At 42.0% G+C, this 20,554-nt stretch overlaps 2 protein-coding genes across 2 annotated transcripts in view; one reads left to right on the plus strand and one right to left on the minus strand.

The window, feature by feature from the left end:
- The window catches only part of THRSP (thyroid hormone responsive), a 40,043-nt gene extending 29,314 nt beyond the window's left edge, over positions 1-10,729 (plus strand). The window contains 4 exon segments of the mRNA XM_082343415.1: positions 6,388-6,957; positions 6,961-7,155; positions 7,159-7,282; positions 10,049-10,729. Coding sequence (XP_082199541.1) covers positions 6,793-6,957; positions 6,961-7,155; positions 7,159-7,282; positions 10,049-10,062 — 498 coding nt within the window. The 5' untranslated portion in view covers positions 6,388-6,792 and the 3' untranslated portion in view covers positions 10,063-10,729.
- Positions 10,730-11,963: 1,234 nt separating this feature from the next.
- On the minus strand, positions 11,964-19,439 carry NDUFC2 (NADH:ubiquinone oxidoreductase subunit C2). Its single transcript, XM_082343423.1, has 3 exons — positions 19,111-19,439; positions 13,999-14,142; positions 11,964-12,143 (listed from the first exon to the last, which is right to left on the minus strand). The coding sequence occupies exons 1-3, from the start codon at positions 19,277-19,279 to the stop codon at positions 12,094-12,096; spliced, it is 363 nt and encodes a 120-aa protein (XP_082199549.1). The 5' UTR covers positions 19,280-19,439; the 3' UTR covers positions 11,964-12,093.
- Between the last annotated feature and the right edge of the window lie 1,115 nt (positions 19,440-20,554).

A 20,554-nucleotide genomic window follows, 5' to 3' on the forward strand; every position in this document is an offset into this window, starting at 1 on the left:
AATTCATCCCACCCCCACCCCCCTGCCACTTTCCCCCCTTGGTGTCCATATGTTTATTCTCTACATCTGTGTCTCTATTTCTGCCCTGCAAACCGATTCATCTGTACCATTTTTCTAGGTTCCACATAGACACGTTAATATACGATATTTGTTTTTCTCTTTCTGACTTACTTCACTCTATATGACAGTCTCTAGAGCCATCCATGTCTCTACAAATGACCCAATTTCGTTCCTTTTTATGGCTAAGTAATATTCCACTGTATATATGTACCACATCTTCTTTATCCATTTGTCTGTTGATGGGCATTTAGGTTGCTTCCATGGCCTGGCTATTATAAATAGTGCTGCAAAGAACATTGGGGTGCATGTGTCCTTTTGAATTATGGTTTTCTCTGGGTATATGCCCAGTAGTGGGATTGCTGGGTCAAATGGTAATTCTATTTTTAGTTTTTCTTTTTTTAACATCTTTATTGGAGTATAATTGCTTTACAGTGGTGTGTTAGTTTCTGCTGTATAACAAAGTGAATCAGCTATACATATACATGTATCCCCGTATCTCCTCCCTCTTGCATCTCCCTCCCACCCTCCCTATCCCACCCTTCTAGGTGGACACAAAGCACCGAGCTGATCTCCCTGTGCGACGCAGCTGCTTCCCACTAGCTATCTATTTTACATTTGGTAGTGTATATATGTCCATGCCACTCTCTCACTTCGTCCCAGCTTACCCTTCCCCCTCCCTGTGTCCTCAAATCCATTCTCTAGTAAGTCTGCATCTTTATTCCCATCTTGCCCCTAGGTTCTTGATGACCTTTTTTTTTTTTTTTTTTTTTAGATTCCATATATATGTGTTAGCATACAGTATTTGTTTTTCTCTTTCTGACTTACTTCACTCTGTATGACAGTCTCTAGGTCCATCCACCTCACTACAAATAACTCAATTTCATTTCTTTTTATGGCTGAGTAATATTCTATTGTATATATGTGCCACATCTTCTTTATTCATTCATCTGTTGATGGACACTTAGGTGGCTTCCATGTCCTGGCTATTGTAAATAGAACTGCAATGAATATGGTGGTACATGACTCTTTTTGAATTATGGTTTTCTCAGGGTATATGCCCAGTAGTGGGATTGCTGGGTCGTATGGTAGTTCTATTTTTAGTTGGTTTTTTTTTTGTTTCTTTTTTTAATATTTATTTATTTATTTTTATTTTTGGCTGTGTTGGGTCTTCGTTTCTGTGCAAGGGCTTTCCCCAATTGTGGCAAGCGGGGGCCACTCTTCATCGCGGTGCGTGGGCCTCTCACTATCGCGGCCTCTCTTATTGCGGAGCACAGGCTCCAGACGCGCAGGCTCAGTAGTTGTGGCTCACGGGCCTAGTTGCTCTGCGGCATGTGGGATCTTGCCAGACCAGGGCTCAAACCCGTATCCCCTGCATTGGCAGGCAGATTCTCAACCACTGCACCAGCGGGGAAGCCCCTATTTTTAGTTTTTTAAGGAACCTCCATACTGTTCTCCATAGTGGCTGTATCAGTTTACATTCCCACCAACAGTGCAAGAGGGTTCCCTTTTCTCCACACCCTCTCCAGCATTAGTTGTTTATAGATTTTCTGATAATGCCCATTCTAACTGGTGTGAGGTGATACCTCATTGTAGTTTTGATTTGCATTTCTCTAATAATTAGTGATGTTGAGCATCTTTTCATGTGCTTCTTGGCCATCTGTATGTCTTCTTTGGAGGAATGTCTATTTAGGTCTTCTGCCCATTTTTTGATTGGGTTGTTTGTTTTTTTAATATTGAGCTGCATGAGCTGTTTATATATTTTGGAGATTAATCCTTTGTCCGTTGATTCGTTTGCAAATATTTTCTCCCATTCTGAGGGTTGTCTTTTCGTCTTGTTTATGGTTTCCTTTGCTGTGCAAAAACTTTGAAGTTTCATTAGGTCCCATTTGTTTATTTTTGTTTTTATTTCCATTACTCTAGGAGGTGGATCAAGAAAGATCTGGCCATGATTTATGTCAAAGAGTGTTCTTCCTATGTTTTCCTCTAAGAGTTTTATACTGTCCAGTCTTACATTTAGGTCTTTAATCAATTTTGAGTTTTTTGTGTGTGTATGCTGTTAGGGAGTATTCTAATTTCATTCTTTTACATGTAGCTGTTCAGTTTTCCCAGCATCACTTATTGAAGAAACTGTCTTTTCTCCATTGTATATTCTTGCCTCCTTTCTCATAGATTAGTTGACCATAGGTGCATGGGTTTATCTCTGGTGCATGGGCTCTATCCTGTTGAATTGATCTATATTTCTGTTTTTGTGCCAATACCATATTGTCTTGATTAGTGTAGCTTTGTAGTATAGCTTGAAGTCAAGGAGTCTGATTCCTGCAGCTCCATTTTTTTCCCTCAAGACTGCTTTGGCTATTCGGGGTCTTTTGTGTCTCCATACAAATTTAAAGATTTTTTTGTTCTAGCTCTGTAAAAAATGCCACTGGTAATTTGATAGGGATTGCATTGAATCTGTAGATTGCTTTGGGTAGTATAGTCATTTTCACAATATTGATTCTTTCAATCCAAGAACATGGTATATCTCTCCATCTGTTTGTGCCATCTTTGATTTCTTTCATCAGTGTCTTATAGTTTTCTGAGTACAGGTCTGTTACCTCCTTATGTAGATTTATTCCTAGGCATTTTATTCTTTTTGTTGCAATGGTGAATGGGATTGTTTCCTTAATTTCTCTTTCTGAGCTTCTGTTGTTAGTGGATAGGAATGCAAGAGATTTCTGTGCATTAATTTTGTATCCTGAAACTTTACCAAATTCATTGATTAACTCTAGTAGTTTTCTGGTGGCATCTTTAGGATTCTCTATGTATAGTATCATGTCATCTGCAAACAGTGACAGTTTTACTTCTTCTTTTCCAATTTGTATTCCTTTTATTTCTTTTTCTTCTCTGATTGCCATGGCTAGGACTTCCACAACTATGTTGAATAATAGTGGCAAGAGTGGACATCCTGTCTTGTTCCTGATCTTAGATGAAATGCTTTCTGTTTTTCACCATTGAGAATGATGTTTGCTGTGGGTTTGTCATATATGGCCTTTATTATGTTGAGGTAGGTTCCCTCTATGCCCACTTTCTGGAGAGTTTTTATCATAAATGGGTGGTGAATTTTGTCAAAAGCTTTTTCTGCATCTATTGAGATGATCACATGGTTTTTATTCTTTGATTTGTTAATATGGTGTATCACATTGATTGATTCGCATATATCCTTACATCCCTGGGATAAATCCTACTTGATCATGGTGTATGATCCTTTTAATGTGTTGTTGGATTCTGTTTGCTAGTATTTTGTTGAGGATATTTGCATCTATATTCATCAGTGATATTGGTCTGTAATTTTCTTCTTTTGTAGTATCTTTGTCTGGTTTTGGTATCAGGGTGATGATGGCCTCATAGAATGAGTTTGGGAATGTTCCTTCCTCTGCAATTTTTTGGAAGAGTTTGAGAAGGATGGGTGTTAGTTCTTCTCTAAATGTTAGACAGAATTCACCTATGAAGCCATCTAGTCCTGGACTTTTGTTTGTTGGAAGATTTTTAATCACAGTTTCAATTTCATTACTTGTGATTGGTCTGTTCATATTTTCTATTTCTTCCTGGTTCAGTCTTGGAAGGTTATACCTTTCTAAGGGTTTGTCCATTTCTTCCAGGTTGTCCATTTTATTGGCATACAGTTGCTTGTAGTAATCTCTTAGGATGCTTTGTATTTCTGCGGTGTCTGTTGTAACTTCTCCTTTTTCATTTCTAATTTTATTAATTTGAGTCCTCTCCCTCTTTTTCTTGATGAGTCTGGCTAATGGTTTATCAATTTTGTTTATCTTCTCAAAGAACCAGCATTTAGTTTTATTGATCTTTGCTATTGTTTTCTTTGTTTCTATTTCATTTATTTCTGCTCTGATCTTTATGATTTCTTTCCTTCTGCTAACTTTGGGTTTTGTTTGTTCTTCTTTCTCTAGTTTCTTTAGGTGTAAGGTTAGATTGTTTATTTGAGGTTTTTCTTGTTTCTTGAGGTAGGCTTGTATAGCTATAAACTTCCCTCTTAGAACTGCTTTTGTTGCATCCCATAGGTTTTGGATTGTCGTGTTTTCGTTGTAATTTGTCTCTAGGTATTTCTGATTTCCTCTTTGATTTCTTCAGTGATCTCTTGGTTATTTAGTAATGTATTGTTTAACCTCCATGTGTTTGTGTTTTTTACATTTTTTTCCCCTGTAATTGATTTATAAACTCATAGCGTTGTGGTCGGAAAAGATGCTTGATATGATTTCAATTTTCTTAGGTTTACCGAGGCTTGATTTGTGACCCAAGATGTGATCTATCCTGGAGAATGTCCGTGTGCACTTGAGAAGAAGGTGTAATCTGCTGTTTTTGGATGGAATGTCCTATAAATATCAATTAAATCTATCTGGTCTATTGCATCATTTAAAGCTTGTGTTTCCTTATTAATTTTCTGTCTGAATGATCTGTCCATTGGTGTAAGTGAGGTGTTAAAGTTGGCCACTATTATTGTGTTACTGTCGATTTTTCTCTTTTATAGCGGTTAGCAGTTACCTTATGTATTGAGGTGCTCCTATGTTGGGTGCGTATATATTTATAATTGTTATATCTTCTTCTTGGATTGATCCCTTGATCATTATGTAGTGTCCTTCCTTGTCTCTTGTAACATTCTTTATTTTAAAGTCTATTTTATCTGATATGAGTATTGCTACTCCAGCTTTCTTTTGACTTCTGTTTGCATGGAATATCTTTTTCCATCCCCTCACTTTCAGTCTGTATGTGTCCCTAGGTCTGAAGTGGGTCTCTTGTAGACAGCATATATATGGGTCTTGTTTTTGTATCCATTCAGCCAGCCTGTGTCTTTTGGTTGGAGCATTTAATCCATTCACATTTAAGGTAATTATCGATATATATGTTCCTATTACCATTTTCTTAATTGTTATGGTTTTGTTTTTGTAGGTCCTTTTCTTCTCTTGTGTTTCCCACTTAGAGAAGTTCCTTTAGCATTTGTTGTAGAGCTGGTTTGGTGGTGCTGAATTCTCTTAGCTTTTGCTTGTCTGTAAAGGTTTTAATTTCTCTGTCGAATCTGAATGAGATCCTTGCTGGGTATTTTTCCCATTCATCAATTTAAATATGTCCTGCCACTCCCTTCTGGCTTGTAGAGTTTCTGCTGAGAAATCGCTGTTAACTTTATGGGAGTTTCCTTGTATGTTATTTGTCGTTTTTCTCTTGGTGCTTTCAATAACTTTTCTTTGTCTTTAATTTTTGTCAATTTGATTAGTATGTGTCTCGGTATGTTACTCCTTGGGTTTATCCTGCCTGGGAATCTCTGCGCTTCCTGGACTTGGGTGGCTATTTCCTTTCCCACGTTAGGGAAATTTTTGACTATAATCTCTTCAAATATTTTCTTGAGTCCTTTCTCTCTCTCTTCTTCTTCTGGGGCCCCTATAATGCAAATGATGTTGCATTTAATGTTGTCTCAGAGGTCTCTTAGGCTGTCTTCATTTCTTTTCATTCTTTTTTTTAAATTCTGTTCCATGGCAGTGAATTCCACCATTCTGTCTTCCAATTCACTTATCCTTTCTTCTGCCTCAGTTATTCTGCTATTGATTCCTTCTAGTATATTTTTCATTTCAGTTATTGTATTGTTCATCTCTGTTTGTTTGTTCTTTAATTCTTCTAGGTGTTTGTTCTTTAATTCTTCTAGGACTTTGTTAAACATTTCTTGCATCTTCTCGATCTTTGCCTCCATTCTTTTTCCGAGGTCCTGGATCATCTTCACTATCATTATTCTGAATTCTTTTTCTGGAAGGTTGCCTATCTCCACTTCATTTAGTTGTTTTTCTGGGGTTTTATCTTGTTCCTTCATCTGGTACAAAGTCCTCTGCCTTTTCATCTTGTCTATCTTTCTGTGAATATGGTTTTCCTTCCACAGGCTGAAGAATTGTAGTTCTTCTTGCTTCTCCTGTCTTCCCTCTCCACCTTGTATAACTTATGCAACCTCACACATCAGTGTAGAGCCCTGAGTGGAGGTGAGAGAGAGGTGGTCCCAGGCTGGAATCCCAGCCCTAAGGGCACCATGGGCAAGTTACTTTAGCTGTTTGCACCTCAGTTTCCTCACTGGTAAAATGGGAATACTAAAGCATTCATCGTAGGGTTGTGGTGAAAGAGCTTAGTATAGAACTTGATGTGAAGTGGGTGCTCATAATTGTTAGTCAGCAAACAATGACAAATTCATGGCTAGGAAATTGCAGCAGAAGTGGGCTTCTGGCTCCCACTTGAATGCTCTTTGCCCCACACTAAGCCATTTCATTACATGACCCTCTTCCCTTGTTCATTTCACAGCTGAGACACCCAGGTTGAAGAAGTGAGCTGTGCATTAGGACACAGACAGCCAAGAGGCAGCTTGGTCTCAGGTGACCTGAAAGAATTAATTACTGCCCTGGTTTCAAGTGCACCTGTTGCCAAAGGGAAAGGCCGCCCTCTAACTGACCTGGTGAGCTGATGAAGGAGGAGCCAGGCTCTTGCTGAGGCAGTCACGGAGTACTGAAATGACTGACACAAGTCTGGCAGTTCTATCCCTGGGCAGATGGATCGCCTGATACAGATGTTGGGACCCAAGCCCTGGGATTGGCCTAAAAGAGGGCTGTGTTGACCCACCAGCTGGGCCTTGCATTCTGTCACACTGCTGTGCATCCAGACAAAAATAACAGCCTGGAAATAGTGCTGAGGCAGTCTGCCAGCCTCTGTATGGAAGCTAAAGCCACCATGCAGATGCTGACCAAGTGCTACCGCAGGAACTGCCTGCTGACTGTCATGGACCAGTACTCGGCCATGGTGTGCAACATGAAACAGCTGGTGATGATCCCCAGCCTTCTGTGGGATGTGCAGCTGAGTGTTCATGGACGCCAGGCCTAGGCAGGGGCTCCCTATCTCTACAACTACTTCACCATGCTCAAGGCCATCTGCGTGGATGTGGAACATGGGCTGCTGCCCTGGGAGGAGTGGAAGGCCAAGGTGGCAGGTGGCAAAGCCGACGAGGCTGAGAACGAAGCTGCAGAGCCAGAGGAGGCCGAGGAGGAGAGGGTCTTGGGGCAGCTGGACCTGGAAGCCTAGTTCCACCTGCACTTCTCCAGCCTTCCTCATATCCTCACCCACCTTACCCTGAAAGCTGAGGAGGTGACGAGGAAATACCAGGAGATAATGGGACAGCCCATAGAGGCCTCGGACTCTAGGAAAGGTAACGGTGGCCATGCTAGTGGGTGTCAGAGTCCACTGAGGGACATCCCAGGGGAGGAAATAGAGCAGTGGTGAACCCAGTGTGAGAGGGAGAGCCTGGCTCTCAGACAAAGCCACCCTCACTTTGGGATATTGGGACCATGACTTGGGAAGGTCCAAGGCCAGGCCTGCCTTACTCTCCTTCTGACCCAGAATTTGTGAGTAATGGTGGTGAACTGTCATGGAAACATAAGGAAAAGTGATTGGTGAGTGCATACCTTACGTGCACTTATATGTATTTGTGCAATTATTAGTAAGTATGTGAATATTTGGAGCTGTACGAACTGAACAGGTGTGCTCTCACCATTGACTTCTTTAAGAATCTGATTAAAGCCAAGGACTCTCTCTCTCTCCAGAGTCTAGGCATAAAGACACATAACTGTACATGCAATTTCAGGGGATATGCCATCTACTAGGGCCTATCCATGAATTCTAAAATAAGAACCCCTGATGTCACATATAAATGATAGCTTCTATTTGAGCACATAATGAATGCCAGCATAGTCCCTAAATGCTTGAGATAGGATTAACTCATTTAATCTTCATAACAATTCTAGGAAGATAGTTTTTTTTAATTAATTAATTAATTAATTAATTAATTAATTAATTTTTTGGCTGCTTTGGGTCTTCATTGCTGTGCGTGGGCTTTCTCTAGTTGCAGTGAGCAGGAGCTACTCTTCATTGTGGTGCACGGGCTTCTCACTGTGGTGGCTTCTCTTGTTGCAGAGCACAGGCTCTAGGCGCACAGGCTTCAGTAGTTGTGGCACACGGGCTTCAGTAGTTGTGGCTCGCGGCCTCTAGAGCGCAGCCTCAGTAGTTGTGGCACACAGGCTTAGTTGCTCCGCGGCATGTGGGATCTTCCTGGACTAGGGCTCGAACCTGTGTCCCTTGCATTGATAGGCGGATTCTTAAACACTGTGCCATCAGGGAAGTCCGGAAGATAGGTTTTATTTTTTCTATTTTATAAGTGAAGAAACTTACCCAAGGCATGTGTTTACTTAGGTGTAGAATGTGAATTCTATGTGTGTGTGGCACTGCTTCCAACATTTTTTCAAGTTATGAAATATGGAAAATTATATTTATATGGCACATGGGGTACATAGGCTGCTCACAGTAGTCCTGCAACTAGCAGGGGTACTCTGGCCATCCCAAGTGGCAGCCAGCCAAATGGAAAGCTAAAGGACCACTATGTGGGCACTCAAATCTGTTCCGGGGACACCAGTGTGGAGGCATGCCCGTTGGGAAGCCCAGTTGTGAGGACGTATACATACGTGTTGGAATCTGAGCACAGAAGGGCTGGGGTTGTGAGGTGTAGATGAGCAGGAAGCTAGACTAGCAGGTGGTGGCACAGGGTAGGAGGTGGGAAGGGGATCTGGGACAGTCATGGATGGGTCACTCCTGGGTAATGATTGGGAGAAATTTGGCCACGGCACATGCCAGTTTTGATCCTGTGCCACCTGTCAGCCCTGCTGCCACAAACTGGCTTCATCGGTAATAAACCATGTCCAAGTCCATGTCCATGGGAATCTCAAAACCACCCGATGCAGGTATTTGGGCAGAATCTTTATCCTCATTTTACCTGTAAGGAAATTAAATCCAGAGAGATGAACTGACTCACCCAAAGTCACATAATTAGTAGGGGGATAAAAAAAGCAAGAATGGCCCCAACTTTGAGCTGGGTGTTCTTTCCATCAGATTTACTCTCTGCTATATTGTGTTATCTTCATGATTTTCCTGAGGTCACTCTATAATGATGGGAAATACACATGGATTCTGAACACATAGCCTATAAAGAGCTCTGCTCCTGGTATTTTCTCAGCCATTTTCCCTTCCCCTACCTCAAACCCAAACCCAAACTGCCAACTTCAACCCGCTTCCCTCTCCCCTTGAGGCTCCCTGGGTGGCCTTTCAGAGGTTCTTCTTGAATGTAATGGGGCTGGGTCAAGAGCTCTGGGTTCAAGTCCTGATTCCATCACTAATGAGCTGTGAGGCCTTATTTTCACTCACTTCTCTGGGTTTCAGTTTATTCACTGAATAATAAAAAAATTAATAAAAACAATTAGCACTTGAATAGTCTTGTAGTTTAAAATCACTTGCATATCAATGATCTAATGGAATTATAATCCCCTCTTACAAATGGAAAAACTGGAGGTCTGAGAGATAAAATGAGTCCGAGGTTACTCAGGAAATGGCAGAGCCAAGATGTGAATGGGCCCTGGCCTAGCTCACATCTAATTCCTTTCCTCTACACTACTGGATTTCCTTAGCACCTTAGAATTCTGCAGCTTGGGCTGGAGGTGGGAATTAGGGATGGCAAAGCGGTGAGAAACCCCACTCCTTGGTCAGCCAAACCACTTCAAAGACAAGAGCAGCCAATTCTACATTGCAACGCTTCAACGCTCCCTAGCTTGTTTTTTGTGGCAGCTGTACAGAAGTTAAAAAATATCTGGCCTCTTGTCCTGGCTCTTCACTGATCTCTCTATGCCCTGGACAACTTAGTTCACCTTTCTGTAGTTTTCCTGTTAGTAAAATGTAGAGATGAAACTAGGTGAGATATTGCAGCACTGACAACCGGATTCTTCTTGTAGCGCTGTAATGCCACCAGGGTTTTCCTACGGCAGCACCGCTGTGCTTTTTCAGTATTTTTCCTACTTTAATAGGCATGTGACAGTACCTTAATGGTGTGAATTTACACTGGCTGCTTTCTTAAAATTTCTGCACTCCACAGCTTACTCCACATGACAGAAGGCAGACTGTGATGAGGACATGGAGCAGTTCGCTAGCCTGATGATGATAAGACCAGAAAGACCTGGACCCGCAGCTAGAAGTGAAGGTGACTTGGATGTCTGGGATGCTTCCCTACCTGCCTCTGAGAACCAATTCGTGGACTCATCACTGGGTCACCTTTAGGTTGCTTGTTGCTATTCACAACTCTCCTTGCTCCTCTTACCAGCTTGGGGTGGTAGCCAGTGGTTCACGAGGGACCACATGTCACCTGGCCAGTGTGTTACAGGAGAAAGAGAAGTTTTAGCATCCGACTAATTGAAGTTCACATCCTTCCCTCTTGGCAGTCATTCACTGTGATCTTGGGCAAGTTATTTAACCCACTGTAGCCTAAATTTCCTCATCTATAAAATGGGGAAAGTGTTACCTACCTCATAAAGTTGTTATGAAAATTAAACACGACAATAAGTCAAAAGCAGCTGGCATGTGAGAGCTATTATTATAGGTGGATTTTTTTCTCCCACCCTCACCTTGTCTTTGTTCTAGCCCTCCCTTACTTTTTAGCCTCCAGAACTAAGAAGTAGCAGAGTCCTAAACTCTGAGTGGTTCACACTCTTACACCTGCTGAGCACAGGTGAACTATAAACTTATTTATTGAAGTAGCAATAAAAAATAATACCTTGTATTTGTACATATCTTTATTAACCTCTACTTTCTCAGACATGATTTCATTTTTAACAAGTAGGACTCAAGAGAGATGGAACCATCTGATTTGCCCATCTGCTTATATTCAGACTGCCACCTAATTTGAAATCACATATAAATAAACAATTTTATTAATCTCCAAAACCTAATCTGATTATAAAATCTGACCTTGGAAACAAAAACTTTTTGGACAAGCATTTGGACTTGATAAGCCATAAAGAGTAACCTCATTCTAGTTAGGTGGGATCTTTTACTTCTAATTGCACCAAGCTCCACTGTAGACAGCATTAGCTACTGAGCCCACTTTCTCCAGGATGATCCATCTAAGAGCTGAGACCCCTTTGCCGTATCAGCTGTTCTCCTGGTCTTGAGTTTCCTCCTTCTCAACCACCCTCTACGTTGTTGCAGAGAGCTCAGTAATACAAACATGATCATGTTATTCCTATTTAAAATCCTTTAGTGACTTTCCACTACCTACAGAATCAAGTCAAAATTATTCTGCACGACTCACAAAACCTACCATAATCTGGCTTGCTTGGATTCACTTTGCATTAGAACTGGAGCAGGCAAAACTCTTCTGTAAAGGGCCATATATTAAATATTTTAGGCTTTGCAGACCATAAGGTCTCTGTCACCACCATTCAACTCTGCTGCAGTAGCATGGAAGCAGCCATAAACAGGTAAACAAATGAGCTTGGCTGTGTCCAATAAAATTGTATTGGCAGTGAGCCAGATTTGGCCCACAGGCTATAGTTTGCCAACTCTGAACCAGAACTAAACCCCATTTTTAAATCTGCCAGATGTCTTCTTAAAACTAGGTAAATGGAGGGCTTCCCTGGTGGCGCAGTGGTTGAGAATCTGCCTGACAATGCAGGGGACACGGGTTCGAGCCCTGGTCTGGGAAGATCCCACATGCCACGGAGCAACTGGGCCCGTAAGCCACAGATACTGAGCCTGCGCGTCTGGAGCCTGTGCTCCGCAACAAGAGCGGCCGCGATAGTGAGAGGCCCGCGCACCGCGATGAACAGTGGCCCCCACTTGCCGCAACTAGAGAAAGCCCTCGCACAGAAACGAAGACCCAACACAGCCATAAATAAATAAATAAATTTAAAAACAGGAAGGATGAAGATTTAAAAAAAAAAAAAAAACTAGGTAAATGGAAACTGACCATTCTCCGATGAACTATTTTTCTTATGACAAAAAGGAGTCAGTGCTTATGATTACCATTTTAATCACAAGGTGTTAATGTATAGATTACCATACACTTCAGATGTCATAGAAACAGTTCCACAAAATTCAGAAAAAACCGGTATCAATGAAACCAGAGCAAGCATTTTGGAGACTTCAACGCACTGGATGGAATTCTTCAAGAATTTCACCATAAGTTTTCTTATCTATAAAGAAAGATCACAAAAGATTTTTAAAGTGTGTTTAAAAAATCATATTTCCTAAAGAAAAATTAACACTTAATATTCTTTTAAGAACTGACTTATTTTCTAGTCCTCAACCATGGCTTGGCAATCACTGAGGCATTTTGTTCCACTGAATGAAGAATAACTTTGGAAGAATCTGTGGTGACATCCAGATGGTTATCTGGAGGGGCAAAGTGCTGCCAGGGGAATCCTAGCTGAAGGGGTAAAAGAAGGAATGAATAGGGAGGGGCCAGGAGCCGAGGCAGTCAAGCTCTCCATGCCTGCACTGTCCATGCAGGAGGCACTGGGCACACCTGCCAGTAATCTGCTGCTCAGAGAGAATGAGCCCGTGAGGCTACACTCACTGCCAGAGGGAGCTAGTGGAAACGCGGAGGCAAAGAGCCAGAGGTCTGGGACTGAGGACTAACTGCCACTGGGTCTCCCTCTTAGAAATCAATATTCCCAAGATTCCTTTCAGCACTAACATCCAGCAGTCCTGAGTATTTCCCATCCCTGATACATCTACTATTCAGGGCTTTGTACTAGTCTTTGAGCTCTTCATTGGCAAAAAAAAGCTGCCTTTCTGATCCACCATAAATATCACATATGTGACTGAAGGCTAGGGAAATGTTAGAGTAATACAATTTCAGAGCTAAATAGGACCCTACACATCATCATTCAGTCTGATGAAATTTAAATGCTTAATACTACACTTTTACATAAATAGGAAAATCTAAAAATATATTTACAAAATTTTCAAAATTTCAAATATTTCCTACACTCATTCACTCATGTACACACACATCTATATTGTGTATCTGTATAAAATGTGAACAAGAAAACAGCAGTATTACAGTTATATTCACAGCTGCACAAAGATAAGTAGAGTGTGCTAAGGAAATTCCTGTCTATAGCTGGATGAAGGCTTCATTGAGATGATGAATCTTGAGCAGGAATTTTGTTAGGTGCATAGAGTGGAAATGGGGCAAGAGGAGGACTAAGGAGGTATAGCATGTACAAAGTGATATAGGGCAGGTTCAGGACAGCATTTCATGAGGCAGGAGATGAGGCAGGGCCCTATGTAGTTCAGGCCAGCCATTATTTATTTAAGTGCCTACTACGTGTAGGCTCTGTGCTGGAGGCTGGAGAAACAAAGATGAAGCTACAGTCCAGTGAGGGACACAACACAGCCTGTGTGTGTTAAGGGGTGGATAAGAGGTATGAGTTAAGTGTTTCTACCAGGCAATTAGCTCAGCCTGGGAAAACAAGCCATCCTAGGGAGTCGTGATTTTATCCAAAAGGCAATGGATAGCTATTTTAAGCACATCCATATTTATCCACAGAGATGTGATTTTCGGTAAGACTAAAGGCAAAGGCAAGCTAGAGGCAAGTGCAAGCGTCCACACAAGAGGTTACCAGGGCCTGAACCAGGGTAGTGACAAGGGTAGAGAGGAGAGTGCAGGGCTGAGAATTATTTAGGGATTAGAACGGTAAGACTTGATGACTAATGGGAAGTCAAAGACACAGACTTGAAGATGATTCCCAGGCTTCTGGCTGGAGAGCCTAGGTGGACAGTAGTGCCATTCACTGAAGCAGGACACAGAAGAACAGGAGGTCTGGGCAAGCAGAGGAGACATGAGTTCTGTCTGCTGTCTGAGGGACACAGAGGTACTCAGCCAGAAACTGGATACATGAATTCAAGAGAATTCTGGTCTACAGACAAAGATGTGGAAGTCAACAAAATACAGAAGGCACTGAAGCCATAGGCATGAATAAGATTAACCAGGGAAAATGATACGGAGTAAGAAAGAAGTTTTCTGCAATTAACTTGAAATACCTTTTCCAGGAAAATCCTCTGGATGTGACTTTACATATGCAAACATATCGTGGTCCCTCAGAGCATACATACAGTCTTGACGTTTTAAAAGATAATATCCGACAAAAATAAAGGAAGTAACATATAGAAGCTGGCGATGCAAACCTGAAATTGAAACAACAAATCCCAAAGAAAGCAAAAATCAGTCATTGTATTAAAAATCACATTTCTAATGTTTCAGATATATAATTTATTTCTTTCGACATTCTTTAAAAAAAAAAAGGCTTTTGTATATGGGTATTCTTTGGGACATCTTCCTAAGGATATCTGGCAACTATGAAAAGCAACATTAAGTCTACAAATATAACTATCAACAGAACCCAAGATTTTTTAAATTCAGGTTTTATAAGTTTCTTCAAGGAAAAAGGTGGGTAAGTACAAAAACTTGAATGGCAGACTGAAACAGAAAAAAAAGTTTTCCTTTTTCAATAAGTTAACTTTAGACCTACACTAGCTTGTATTCCAGGACATGTTCAGGAGATGACGAGTAGAGGTAAAGTCCTCTACAGATGGTCTAAAAGCAATTTGGTTTGTCTCCATATACCGATTTATTTTTGCATATCTAGTGGTTACTAAAACAGTACACTGTACGACAAACATATCTCAATTCTCTTTTGTACCTTCTAAATTTTGTAGTTTTGCATGTATTTCTTATTCAAAAACTATCTTTAAAAAATCATCCTACTGGGATTTCCCTGGCGGTCCAGTGGTTAAGACTCTGCGCTTCCACTGCAGGGGGTATGGGTTCGATCCCTGGTTGGGGAACTAAGATCCCACATGCCACGCAGAGCAGAAAAAATAAAAATAAATAATAAATAAATAAAATCATCCTACCAAAAAAATCATCCTATTATAATAAGACTGGAGAGGATCAAATCACATGATCTAGGAAAGCCAAAATTTATAATGTGAAGGGGAGATGCAAAGGTATATACTTTATATACAAAAATATTTTTTTGCAAAAGGCTAAGGGCAGGTTTTCTAGCTATGCCTCAGAATTCTATTCCCAGCCCTCTTCTTATCCCGTACATGTTCCTTTGGAGAACTTTTTATTCCTATAGTTTTATCTATTATCATCTATAAGTAACATCCAACTCAGGCACCCATGCTGAACAGCAAATATATCCGAATATTTGACAGATACGTTTACCTGAATACCCCCAAACAAACTCAGTTCCTTCCTATTCATACCTCTTTTTCTTAATTCAGAGAATAAGACCATTTACCCAGGAATCCATGTCCTGGGTAATAAACACAGTAATTATCTTTTTTTTCTACCCTCTTCCCCTACATCCAGTCACTGTCAATTCTACCTTATAAATATTTCCTTTCCTCACTTCAGGGAACTTATGCTTATTCACACTAACTGGTCTCCCTTTCACCTCATTTTCTACTCCACACTGATCCCAGCTTTTACCCTGTCATTAGAGGAATTTCTACAAAAACACAAACTAGTCTGTCAGTCCCTTCTTCAATTATGGTCAACAGGACCCTAAACTCGTGCATATGATCTCCCAGGCCTTTCATGAGCTGCCTCTTCCACCTTCATCTTCTGACCCTCCCTGATATGCACATTGTGCCCAGCAATACTCAACTACTTTTAATTCCTCACATGAACTAGGCTCCTTCATGCTTCTATATACCGTGCACTGATTACTTCTCTGTCCAGCAACTTCCTGATCCTTCAAGATTCAACTCAGACATCACTTCTGCTAAGAAGCCTTCCTATAACTTTCCTGGAGTTAAAAGGATGAACTCATATCTATTAATATGTAAATTGCTATAGTAATTATTTCTCTCTCTACTACCAGGCAAAGTCAATGTTTGATTCATCTTTGTATACCAGCACACAGACAGCACTTAATAAATATATAATAAATGGATGAATGGCCTTGGGAAAATCAATTTACTACCTCTAAAAGATAATACCTAACCTATCTTTTTCACAGTAGTTATTATAGTGTTTTGGAAAAATTGTAAAACAATAAAAATACAAAGTATCACTATAACCTGGGACTGGACAAGGCCCAGACTCTTCTGCATTCTCCCTTACCCCGAACAGCCACTGCTTCCCCTAATGGGCCACCTGTAATACAGCAAACCAAAATGTGCTGGGTTCTCCCGTGTGCCACTGGACTACACAGATACAAAGACTCAGACTCTCTGTGCTTACTCATATCCTTCACAGAAGGTTTAGATGATATCAGTGTCCTAGCCCTAAAGGCATGGCTTGGCCTCTTCCCAAGTCCTCATTTCCCTAGCCTCTTCTCTTTCAGCAGTGGTCTCCCTTTCACCACATACACAACCCTCCCACAATTATCTTCCCCTTCTTTCCTTTACTCAGTGAACCTAAACTTGAAAGCCATGGTGCTCTTTGCAGAATGCCATAAACTACTGATATATTAAACTAGAAATCAATAAACATTTAATTTTGTGGATTACACTTAGATACCAACTAACTCTAAATTTAGGGCAGGTAAGTGGTAACCAGAAACAAGGGTTTAAAAACAGGTGATGGGAGAAAAGCTTAAGAAAAAATTGTATTTAATATTTTCTGCTACTTGAAAAAGATCTGCACAACTTGATTTCATTGATAGAATATTCCAACTACCTACAGAATGCCAGGTACTCTCCATGGCCACAGTTGGAAAATCCACCATATATTTCTCCTTCCCCACTCCTCCTATGTGCATAAAGTTGTACCACAATTCATCTTTTTAATAGATATGCCCATCTGGTTTGTAAATCTTTGGATGGTTGGGACAATGTTTTATATTTCCTTGTAATCTACACATTCATTCAATAAATACTCATTGAACATTACTATATGCCAGACATTGAACTAGATAAACACAGTATGCATTCAATAAATGCTGCTGAGGAAAACTATTTCAATAAAGTCCTCAAAACCTGAATTTTCCAAAGCAACTAAGGGGAAACCCAGGGAACTCAGGAACTCTGACCCCTAGGCCTGGGCTAAGTGCTTTACATCCATTATCTCACCTAGTTCTCACAGCCACACAAAGAGGTAGACACCATCCCTATTTCATAGATGAGGAAACTAAAGCTCAAAGAGATAAGTAACTTCTTCAGAATCAAATGGCTAGTAGGGAGGAGGTGGTGTCAAATGCAAAAGCTTGTGCTCTTAACTACTATGCTCTTCTGTCTCCCAGAAAAGGCACAAAACATTCTTTGACAACCATGAGGTGAGATTAAGTGATACATACTTCAAATCTCAGCCAACCGTTTCTTCCTCTGGAACAGGATCCCTCTGATCTGAACCTCCTTTATGCTCCCAAAGCACTCTCTGCTCACCCACCTCTATCAAAATACCTGTCTGTCACACCTAGACCCAGATCTGTTTGTCTCCCTGACACAATTAGGAGTTCCTCAAGGGCAGGTCAGTATTCCTCCCCCTATACAGCCAATGTGTAACAACACTGCCTGGCACAGGGAAAGAGCTCAGTTAAGGTTGAACAAATATATGGTAAACTGTTTGCATAACAAGAGCTAAGGAAAGGGAAACCTGTTAGGCACCTTCCGTGTGCCAGGCATTTGCCTATAGAATCTCACTTAATTCTCACAAAAAAATATGCAAAGATGAATTATTCTCACTTTATAGATGAGGAAACTTGAGCTCTGACCAAGTAACTTGCGCAAGGTGACATGGCTGGGAAGCAGCGGAGCAAGGCCATTTAATTCCAAAATGGAGCTCTTTCCATTACACCAAGTGACAGGCGTGGGCAAGTGTGGAGTGGTGATAAGAAGGGAGAACACTCCACAGTTCCTAGTGGCAGAAATGGACAAAGATCACTCCTTTCTGTGGAGTGGGGTCATGTCCAAAGCAGATAGGATCTCAAGTCTATTTGAGCACTAGAAATGCTGAAATTTGGTGGGTTGGGAGTCGACCTCCAGGCATAGATACAGCTGGAAGAAGGCAAAAGAGGCACAAGTGAGGTGATTCCTGCTTGCCTGAACCACTGTATTAGCCTTCGTCCTAGCTGGGCTCCTTGGCTCCAATCAGTTTATAACAAAGTTGACCTTTTAAAACACAGGTCCAATCACTGAACTTCCTCTGAAAGCTTTGATAGCTTTCAAAAGCATGTAAGGTTCCCATCTGCCTAGAGAATAAATTGCTACCATCCACCTAAATCTTTGTTACCTTACCGCCCTACTCTGCACTCACTCATCATCAACTGCCCCCCATTCAGGTGCTCTTGCCCCCATTCACTCCCACTAGCCTCCCATGGGCCTGGAAGGCTCTCTCCAAGTATCTGTCTAACATATCAAAGCTAAATTGAAAGACACCTTTTACAAAGCTTCCCTCTCTTCCCTCTGGAAATCCATAGACTTTAGCACAGCTGTGTCACTTACTATCACTGTTGGTCTCAGACAGGTGAACACTGATCTACTAGGAAATACAGCCCAGTGGTTTAGAGCCTCCTACTCAATGTGAAGTCCCCAGACCAGCAGCGTCTGGGAGATTGGGACCATCAGGCCTCTCTCCAGATCTAATGAACCAGCATCTGCATTTTAACAAGATCCCCAAGTTATTAGTATGCACATTAAATCTGAGAAGTGCTGGTTCTGAACATAGACTCTGAAGTTTAAAAACAGACTGTGCTACTTACGACCTTGGGCAAGCTGCTTTAATCTAAGGCTCTGTTTCCCCATTATGGATAATACCTCTCCCCCACCTCACCACCCAAGGTGTCTGAAGACTAAATGCTATAATGCACGCAGTGTTAGTAGTGCATTGCATCGATTGATCGCTCATTTTTGCACACCCCACAGCGCGAACTGAGAGGGGAGCAGGCAGTTCAGTCCGGGGTCCTTCACAGACTCACTGCGAGGTCGTGGGTTGCACTGCATCTCAGTTTCCTGAAATGACACTCTGGCCGGCCCGATTCTGAGAAGCTCACGGGGCGCGGATACCTGAGGGAGGCGAGGCGGGGCCTGTTAACGCGAAAAGGCCCGGAAAAGCGGAGGCACCTCAGGCAGCCTAAGGCAGAGCCGGCCCTCAGCCCTACAGCCCCCTCTCCTCCCAGCCCATCCCGCCCGCGCAGCCCTCACCGGCCGACACCATCGGCCGCCGCCGGATCGCGTTATCAATCAGGCCGGAGCAGTAACCCAAGAAGCCGACGTAGACGAGCCGCGGGTCGGTTAGCTTGGGCGGCGGCAGGCTCCGGGCCTCATTCGGCAGGAACTGTAAGGGCACTCGGCCCGGCCGGCCGTTCATCATGGTGAGGCCGTTCCCACTTGAGGCCTGGCCTCTGACCTCCAACTACAAAGAAAATCACCAAGACCACGGCCGGGGCCCAAGCCACGAGCTTTCACCTCCGAGCGCGGGGCTGAAGGGCATAGCGCGAGGCGGTGCGGCGCCCAAACACTTCCCCTTGCACGCTGCTGCCGGAAACGCGCACGCGAGGTTCCGGGCTACTAAGTGTCCGGCCTTGCTCACTAGCCGGCCGGCGCTAACTCCACGGAGTGGGTGTCGGGGCTTGGTAGCGGGGGTCGAGGGGTATGGGAAACGAGCCATCCTGCTAGAAGACTAGGAGACATTGATTTTTTTCGCCCAACCTCCCCCACCCACAATTGCCTCTCCTTTTCCCGCCCCAGAATGTTCTTTCAGCAAGAAATTATCTTTGTATCCAAAACCCAGAAGTGGGCTTGATGGATAGTTTTAAGAAACGTAATTAATTGAAATAAAATAAAATCTAGTTTGCATTTCCTGCGTTTCCTGTCGTTCGTTCGCACAGGCACACCCTCCACAAAGCCTAAAATTAAGGTCCAGCCAGTCATAAAGAATTCGGAGAATCCCAGGACTGGATCATTTAGCTAAACTCTAGAAATTCAGCCTGGATCTTCAGGTCCTTGCACGTCGCTGAGGGACGACGTGTTTCCTAAAGATTTGAGGAATGAAAAAAAAGAAGGAATCCATAACATTCTGCCAAGTAATTGTCCAGTCTCTGCTCACCTGCCTCCAGGACTGAGGAGCTCCGATCTTCGAACAGCTCTCTCTTTAGACAGCCCTTCCTGATAAGGAGCTAAAATGTCTTCAACATTTTATCTAGAGGAATGCTGATTAAACTAGAGGTTAATGCGAAGCTATATGCATCAGGTATTGATCTACAAAGTGGAAGAATTAAGTTTTAGTTAATAAAGGATGAGGCTTTTATGCCTACAAAAAGCACTCCCAGATCCGTAACATTTCAAGTGAGGATTTTCCAAAGGAACGTATACTGGAACAGTTTCCTGGAAGGCAGCAAATGTTTCAGAGGTTCACACTCTTTGACCTAGTAATTACATGTCTGAGAATCTGTCTTATGTAAATACTAGTATGACATATTCACAGTCTTTTTTTTTTTTTTTTTAACCACAGTGTTCCTTTTAAAATTACAGCAGAAGAATGAAAACCATCAAAAACCTACCTTAGGATTATGTTAATTTTGAATACTAGATGAACTGTTAGGCAAACACAAATATTTCAGTGATGCTTACACATTCTCCTCACGTT

Source organism: Balaenoptera borealis, assembly GCF_965194805.1.
Source record: "Balaenoptera borealis genome assembly, chromosome: 11".
In the NCBI taxonomy this organism is placed as follows: Eukaryota; Metazoa; Chordata; class Mammalia; order Artiodactyla; family Balaenopteridae; genus Balaenoptera; species Balaenoptera borealis.